We start from the raw sequence: 8,604 nt of genomic DNA, 5'->3' as shown, positions 1-8,604 counted from the left end.
TATTGTCCCAGCTGATCCTAAGCTCTGCACAAGCCTTTTCCAAGATGATGCTCAGCTTTGGACCATTGTTGGCTAAGCTGATGCTCAGATTTGGAATATTCTTGGTCCAGCTGACACTTGGATTTGTTTCAAGCTTGGAATATCCAATGCTCAGCTGTGGCCCAGGATCAGCCAATTCTCAGCTTTGGCCCAGGCTCAGTCAATGCCTACTGCTTAGCTTATGATGAGCATCAGCTGTTCCTGGGAAAAAATTAGGATCAGCTGACTGTGCCACATTGAGTGCTCTGGTGCAGTCCTGCAAGCTCTGCAAGTGCTGGTGGAGCAGAATTGGAGCAGCGCTGGAGTAGCTCTGGAGCAGAAACCAAAGCTGCATCATGTCACTTGCCATCAAGTGACTATTTTTTTTCCTGGTGCAGCCACCAAAAAAGCTGGAAAATTGAAGTACTTTGGAAAAACTCCCATCATGAGTGGTAAACTAGTTGAAAAAGGTGGATTGATAAGATTCCCTGCGGCCAATTTTGTGAAAGTGTGATATGTCTTTATAGTGGATTTTGCCGCCAGGAATACATATACTCTTTCAAACCAAATCCTGCATTCATTTGTTGAAACTTCCTGAACATAATTGAGAGTGTGTCCAAACTACAGATGATGAAACTGTTGAGCTATTGGTTCTGTAATAAGCCCAATTGCACATAATCACACTTGATTTAGCCTGAAACACACAGAAAAAATAAGACATTACAAATAATTAGGAGCACAGCTTACTTACCTTGTAACACACCACATCAGAGAGTACTTTGACAATTGAAACATTCCACATTTTCTTGCTGCATACTGAGAGGCTGTGATGTTGTTACAATTACAACTCAATCTGAGACATGCAGTGAGGCAGAGATGAGATGAGCTTTGAGGCTTTGAGAGATGAGGGGAGTGAGGATGAGTCTCTCACCAGTTGCAGCTCAGTTGGGGTGCAAAAAAAGATGGAAGAGAAGAATTTGTTAATTGCTTAGGTCTAGGCTATGTAATATATAGACTAGATACAATGAATCAACTTGTGGTTTTTGAACCAATATGAATATGAATCAAAATGAATATAAAATAAAAGAAGCTCATAGAAAATAAATCAAAAGTCATTCAATCTACCAGTAAAATTGACAGAAAGCAAACCCATCAGAGGATAAGAGGTATTCAAAGGCATACTATCTAAACTAACCAGTGCTCAAAGGCTACAAGGTGCATAAATGACCACTCATAACATACAGATAGGATGTAGAGAAACCAAGTGAGACCAGATTGGGTCTGAAGAAATCTTGGGTTGAGGTGAGCAAGGTAATGAGGCAGAAGACAAGAAAGGAAAGTGGACAGAGGCCAAGCTTCAATAGATGTCCCCCACATCTTGCTGTTTTCACAAAAACATACATTTCAGATTACATGATTGTCACTCTTATCAACAATCCTTTGTCACCATTGATCATTCCCATATTCATTTTTTTCTTTCTTTCTTTTGCTCTATCATCATGCAGTTGTACCTGAATAATTTTGTGGTTTTATCGCCAGTTCTGTGAGAAAAGGGTGCCTGGCTCTGGGTTTCTGTATATTCTTTACAGTTAAGATTACAAGTTATGGATCAGAGTTGGGTATTCATATCCTCTCACTCTATAGTGGGGTGGCTGTGACCTGCATGTGACAAAGTAAATACATACACATGAAACCTGCCAAGAAGAGAGCTTTCAGGCTGATCTCTCTCTACCAGTGTTACTGCAACACTCCAACAAATACAATACATGAAGCATAAGGGAAACATATTTCATTGAAGATGCATACCTACATGTCCATTTTTTTTGTTTCTAGCTAACATCATACAGGTAATGGCTAGCCACAAAAAATTGGACATGTAGGTATGCATCTTCAATGAAAAACAAATACCCTATATATTTCATGTCATGTATTTGCTTCAGTCTTGAATTGGCAGATAGATGCAATGAAGCAAGTTGACTGATGGACAGATGTGGATATGTTTTTGAGGTGTTCAAAGTTGAAATCATAAAATTTTCAATACATAAAATCATAAAATCATAAAACTTTCAAGTGATGATTTGATATGTACCATTCTAGAAATATTGCTCTATTTTGAGTGCTTGGGTGGAACATATTTTTTTCAGCTTAGAATTTTATGATTTTGTGGTGTTATGATTTTATGCAAGACAACTTTGAACACCCTATTTGTTTACCACCAACTTCAAGGTTTAAACTACACAAGCCAAGCCAAGCAAACCTCAAATCTGGATCTTCAATCAATCAACTGTCATATTCCACCTCCCCCATACATTCAACCCTTGAGCTTCCCAGTGATCTCTGCATCTTTGATTCTCATCTCTCATGGTGCAGAAGCAGATCTAGTGCAGCCTCTGGGACTACATATGGCTCAATTCCCCCCAAAAATCTGGCTCATAGGTTCTTGTAACCAACATCTACAAGTGCTACAGGAGACCCTGTATTCTCTTGGCATTGTTAATTTGATTTGCATTTGATTCATCTTCAAACTGGCTCTTGTGTAAGAGCTGGAAGCTCTTCACTGGGCTAGGCGCTGGCACTCAGGAGAGACAACAGTTTTGAGGGTTTCTGATGCCAACATGGGGTCTTTATTGCATCTAGCTCAGGAGAGAGAGAGGTCAGGGTCAAGTCTCTGCTACGTACAACTGGGGAAAGGAGGAGATAAGGAAAAGGAGGGAGAAAGAGAAAGGAGGAACATACCTAGCTCAGGAGAGAGAGAGGTCGGGGTCAAGTCTCTGCTGAGCTAGGAAAGAAGAATGGAGGAACTAAGTAGACTGGATTTGAGTCTTGTGACATGTTTGTGAAGTGCGCGTGTGGGCGGGCTTTACATCTTGTTCCTTCCAGACAATTGTAGTACTTGAGATTGACTGCCTTCCAAAGGTTGATCTTCGGTATAAGTTGACTCAGGCGGAGCTCGGTTTTTTCTTTTTGCGGTTTCTGCGGCGTTTTGATGGTGGGTTTTGAGCCTCGTGGAGAGAGGAGGAAGGATTCAAGGAGGCGGCGAGTTTGCAGGCTTTCTTGGGGGGCTGTTGGAGAAGGGAGAACGACGAAGAAGGGTTGTTCGATGGAGGAGCGGGGCGTTTCTTGCTCAAGGTCGACGTCCGACTGTCTTCCTCTTCGTCGCTAACCTCCTTGTGGTTGATTGCGGAGCTCTGTCCTACCGGCTTACCAGCCTCGCCCTCGTTCTTCGCCTTCTTCGTCAGCTGACTATAGAGTTTGGAAGTCGTTAATCGTGAGGGGGGTTGTTTCGGTGCGCTGGATCCTAGACCCAATCTAAGCTAAGTGGAATGACCATGATGAGTTACAAGACAGCATATCGGCAACTATTTTTTTCTGGTTTTAGCAATGAAAAATATACATAGGGTTGAGCTTACTTGGAGTTCCTAGGCCTCGAAAAATTGAGATCGAGAGGAGCAGCAGATTCCGAAGGCAGGGCACTCTTAGTTTGCAGTTCCTTGGGCAGCCAAGAGTCGACCATAGCCTGGATGTTTCCGATAGATGTTTCCAATCTCGCCTGAAAATCTTGCAGGTCCAGTGCTTCTCCGTCTTGGGTTTGAGTGGCAGACGACTCGAGATCATTGGTGAAGGAATCGTTGGCCATCGTTGTTTCCAAATCCAAGAGCATAGGTTCGTTTGTTGGTAGATTCTTGGAGTTGTGTGTATGAAGAACAGTCATGTTGGGTCGTTGGGTGCCGCAGTCGGTAGTCCAGATGGTCCACGGGGTGCAACAAAAATAGCATTGCTCAAAGACACTCCCCGCGGGGCTCGAACCCGCAGTCTTTGGATCGCGGAGCCAGAAGGTGCTAGAAGTCCAACGCGTTACCATTACGCCAGGGGAGCATGTATGGCTGACCACAACTGCAAACATATACCACTCACTTTTGCTTGAAACAATTTACTGAAGCAACATTTCTGTGGCAACTTCTCATGTCCATTCTCATTCAATGCCCCTCATGAATATAAGGGCTACAGCTGCATGTACTAAAAACAATATTAGTCACAGGCTAATTACTCGTTGGGGGCATCTGATCCAAAATACTTTGTGAAAAAAGACATGTAAAAAAGTACATAAAATTGTAATTGGATTAAATCAATGGAGATGAGAAACTAAAACTTGTAAAATGTTTTCAAACATATTTTTTTTTCAAAGCCCGGTCACCTTTGATAGGCAATGGCAGTTGGTGATTGATTGCTGAACCAGAAAAAATAACCAATGAATGTTTGTTTGTGCATTCCTTGAGCAGCCAAGGAAGAGAGAATTGAAGCCAGATATAATCAAACTCCTTACATACACCAGTCTTGTACTTGGTGCAATTTTTGGGCAGCAGTTCCACCTCTATTGGGTTCACTGGCACAGCCCAAAATTGAAGCAAGTGCAGGCCTGGTGAATTTAAGCAACAAAGGGTAGTTACATTACGTTGCGTTATCCGCGCAATTTTGGTAACATAACTACCCCTGTTACTTTACAGCTAGTAACAGGGTCATTTTAGGCCCCGCACATAACGTAACGGGCCTCATTTTTGAGGCCCATTATCGCGTTATCCCCCGGATAACGCGATAACAGACCATTTAAGGCTTTTTTAGCCTCATTTTTTGCCCGTTCTCAGGGGCTCCGCGCGCCCGGATAACGCAATGAGCATAATAAAACGGCTTAATGTGGTGTGATAATTTAATTGCACCGCCGTTACACGTAACGCGTAGATAACAACAAAAATTCTGTTACATTACCGTTATCTACGCGTTACACGTAGCGTAACTACCCTTTGTTGATTTAAGAAGTTTGATGCTGACACAGGTAGGATGATAATTAGGCCCAGCCATCAACACCTCCCCACATGGTATATTGTCACAATGGCTCATAATGCTCCTCCTTTTATATTCTTCATGTCTTTTGTTCTCAGGAACCACCACCGCTTTTGTGTTTGGGCACCCACCACTGAGCAAATGCCTGTAACTTGTGACCCAACCTCTGCCTTCTTTGCTCCTGTTTACTTTTCATAATTACTTTTCCTGGCCAAAAATGTGGCCCTTGTTGCTTGTGTGTACATTTCATAAATTACTCTGCCCAGCGGACAGTCTGACTGTCTAGCAATCTTCAAATGTGTTCCTGCTTAATGCTCCAAAAAGCGGTAAGCTGTGAAGCCCTTGGCTTCCGGTTAAGGCAATAGCCTTGGGTCATCCTGTATAGGTAAAAGCTCTGGCTATCTGGTGTACATACTCCTCTGACAGACCCGTTTGTCCATTGCCCCGCCCAGCCTTGCTCAGCCTTGCGTTCCTCCTTCCGGCCAAGTTCACACTCTCCCTTTTCTTGCTCTCTTAAAACCGGGAAACATTCTTGCCTTGCTCAGCCCAAGCTTCCCCGCCATCTGCTCAGTCAGACATACCAACCCCTCCGTCCTCTTCCTGCTCACCACCATCCCCTCCTGCTTTGTCAACTTTGCCAGCAAATTCTTTCCTGATGAATTTAGGGGTGCACAAAATTGTCTCCACTGACTTGAAGCTGAATGTTCAGCATTCAAACGTAAAACAGAAGTTGGGAACAGGATTTCCCCCATATTGATAGAATTATGTAGAGTCATGTTGTGTTTGGCTATTTAAATATGTAATAATGATACAGGAGTTGAGGGTGAGTCAGGGAACACAAGTAAAACAAAAGAGGAAGGCTGGATGGTCTGCAGTATTGTATACCACATTCAACTCAAGGAGAGTGCAAAGGGCAGTAATACACCCCCAGGGGCAAGGTTGGGCCCCCTGCCTCATTGACATAAAGAATGAAGGAATGTGTCTACTTTTGGGCTGTACTGTGCTTGTTCACGGGTGTCAGCTGGCCGCTAGTGCAGACCGTGCCGCAACTGACACGCCCGCACAGGAGAGCGGGCTATGAGGCTGCGCCTCTGAGAAATAGCGTAGCCGCAGCTGAATATGACAGACGAATGACATGTTTCAAGTAAGCTAGTCACAGATCGACATGGTATAAGTACAGGAATTCCCCCGGCCCAGAGGAATTCCGCAGTTCAGATTTTACCAAGCCCGCCTACCTTGTAGCATTCAACTTCATCAAATACTACGACCGGGGATTTTCTGGATTCCTTTCTTTCTATCTATCACCTTCACCTCCTCGCTTGACCTCGCCGATACCGGTTAAGTTCAGGCTCTCATCCTTTCTTCATCAAGAACTTTCCTCGTAGGAGTCTATAGACTTCGGTTGCTGTGTACAACCTGCCCCTCTGGAATAGAGGCGTGGTATATATCCTCTAGTTGTATCAGCAGAGTAGATTAGAGCTCCGCTCCGACTATCCTGTTGTATCTACCGGCTTTAGCCGTGATTCTCATTCAGAGCGCAGTCACCGAAGAGACGCGCCCTGACAACGGGGCAATCTGATCAGGAATACATATGAATCTTAGGAGAAGATTGAAGAAATCCATGCTCCTAGATGGAAGCCAATTCATCACTGTCAAGGGGAAGGAGGAGAAACAAAGTAAGCTAGCATTTTTATTGAATCTCTCCTAACCTTGGACCAGTCAGTGTCTTCCTGCAGAAAGGGGGATTGGTCAAATCTGGGCAAGATTAAAGCGCAGTAGCCTCTTTGCCCTGGAAACCACAAGTCTTGCCCCAAGGCGCATCTTCTAACAATTTACCTTGGGTAATACAAGCTTTTCCAAACTGATGAAGAAATTGTTGCATTTGGACCTTCAAACCCCCTATTGCATACAAAATATGCATTTAACTAGTTTGAAAAAGGGACTGGAACAGAGCCGCCAGCCACAGCAAACCTCACACCAGCTGGAATGGTGTTAATTTATTGAAACCACAGACTGTTTTTTGCTTCTTTAAATTGTATACAATGATATCAACAATGGCAAAGAGCTATAAGCTCTTTTTCCTTTGACTCTCTACTCTTGGCCATATCTCTATGTAAGCGTTGTTTGCGGTCATTACATGATGTGTGCTCCAGAACTCCTGTTCATGATCTTGAGTTCCAAACTGCGGCCCCGCTGCGGCTTTTCCCTAGTACCAGGACCCTGGAAACCCCCTATAAATTATGGTTTTCAAAGTTGGAATTCATGCATGCATAAATGTGTAAATCATAAATTCATAAAAATTCTTTGGCTGGGAAAGCCAACGATTACTTAAGAAGATTGGTGAGATCCCCTGCAAACAAAGTTTTATGAATTTATGATTTATGCATTTATACATGCATGAACTTCAACTTTGAAGAACACTAGAGGACAAAGCGGCTACGCCGCTGCAAGGTCTAAGCAGGTTTAAGCTCCCTGGTCCCTGAATGCCCCTTTCTTGCTGAATGGCCTCACCTCCCCCAGATAACCAGTCCAACTCATCAAAATATTTTAAATCTATTGATTTCAGGCAGGTTCATCAATCTTGGAGTTTGCTGCTTACAAAGTTAGGACTCCATAATTGATTATTCTCTCCAGTTCTTTTGGAGAATCAAGCATCCCATCCCCACTTGTAGTGTTTTTATACCAAAAAAAAAAAAAGGGAAGAAGAATGAAAAAGATATCAGCTCTGTGATCCGTCAGGCGCAGGGAAAGTATGATGAAATGAGGCCACCTCAAGAACAAATAATTTTAAACATCTTCATTGGATTCTGACCAGTTCAAGGTTGGAGATACTTTGATCATGCTCTTCAAATCTGGATCATTCATAATGGTTTGAGGCTACATGTCTAACCAACTAATTGTTTTAGTCCCAAAAATGTTTACATTTATTCAAAATTTTGGCTCCTGTTCAGCAATATTCTTTTTTCTAATGTGTGGAGAGGTAGATAGTCAAGACAGACCACCAATTGCTCATTGAACATTATAAACATTGTGATCACCCGCGGCCAGAGGCAAGAAGTCCACACTCCAAACAGCCTAACAAAGAATTTCGCGAAGAGCAAAGAGCTAGTTAAACTGGGCTCACAATGGTGTAGTTGATGGTAGGAAAGTAGGGCTTGGAGCGAGAGGGATGTAGAATCATTGGTTGGGAGGGCGAGCGGGGTTGGATGGATCATGGAGGTCTGGGAGGGGGGCTGCAGAGCCAGTCGGTGATCTATCTGAGCGTGATCGCAAGGGTCGTGGTCGCTGGAGTTGAGTTGAAGGTGTGAGGGGCAAGCCGGAGTGGGCACAGGTCAGCAAGCCGAGCGCGGTCTGGGTCCGGCACAAGCACAAGCCATTTGGTCTCCTTGTCTCCAGCCTGGCGTTCTTGTCGTTCCTGAGAGAGCGGCGTTTGTGGACGTGATAGGAGGATCAGCCGCCTATGACGATGAGGAGACAAGGATGGTGATCCTCTCCTGCCAACTGTTGTCTCCGGTTTTTGTTCTCCTCCGCCGACGATTCAAGCCGCCGGGATGGAGGTTGTTAGGCTATAGGAGGAAGGAAGAGCAGAGAAGAAAGTCAGACAGCCCGGGCCCAGGATACTCCGGTGCCGCTCAATCTCATACAGCCAGACCAGCCAGTGAATCATGACTAGATCAAGCTTGCGCACAAGAACGCCCGCGTATAGTTGCGTCTCTCCCATCCCCCCTTCATCTTGCATGCTGTAAT

General features: G+C 44.2%; 1 protein-coding gene across 1 annotated transcript; it reads right to left on the bottom strand.

Annotated features, from left to right (window-relative positions):
* Nucleotides 1–2,957: 2,957 nt before the first annotated feature.
* On the bottom strand, nucleotides 2,958–3,730 carry PtA15_18A74 (uncharacterized protein; the record flags this gene model as incomplete). Its single annotated transcript, XM_053165031.1, has 2 exons — nucleotides 2,958–3,327; nucleotides 3,429–3,730. 2 exons carry the CDS (start codon nucleotides 3,728–3,730, stop codon nucleotides 2,958–2,960), a joined length of 672 nt encoding a protein of 223 aa, XP_053028573.1.
* Between the last annotated feature and the right edge of the window lie 4,874 nt (nucleotides 3,731–8,604).

Source organism: Puccinia triticina, chromosome 18A, assembly GCF_026914185.1.
Source record: "Puccinia triticina chromosome 18A, complete sequence".
NCBI classification, from domain to species: domain Eukaryota; kingdom Fungi; phylum Basidiomycota; class Pucciniomycetes; order Pucciniales; family Pucciniaceae; genus Puccinia; species Puccinia triticina.
Note: the sequence above shows the minus strand (reverse complement) of the source record. Positions and strands in the feature narration are given on the sequence as shown.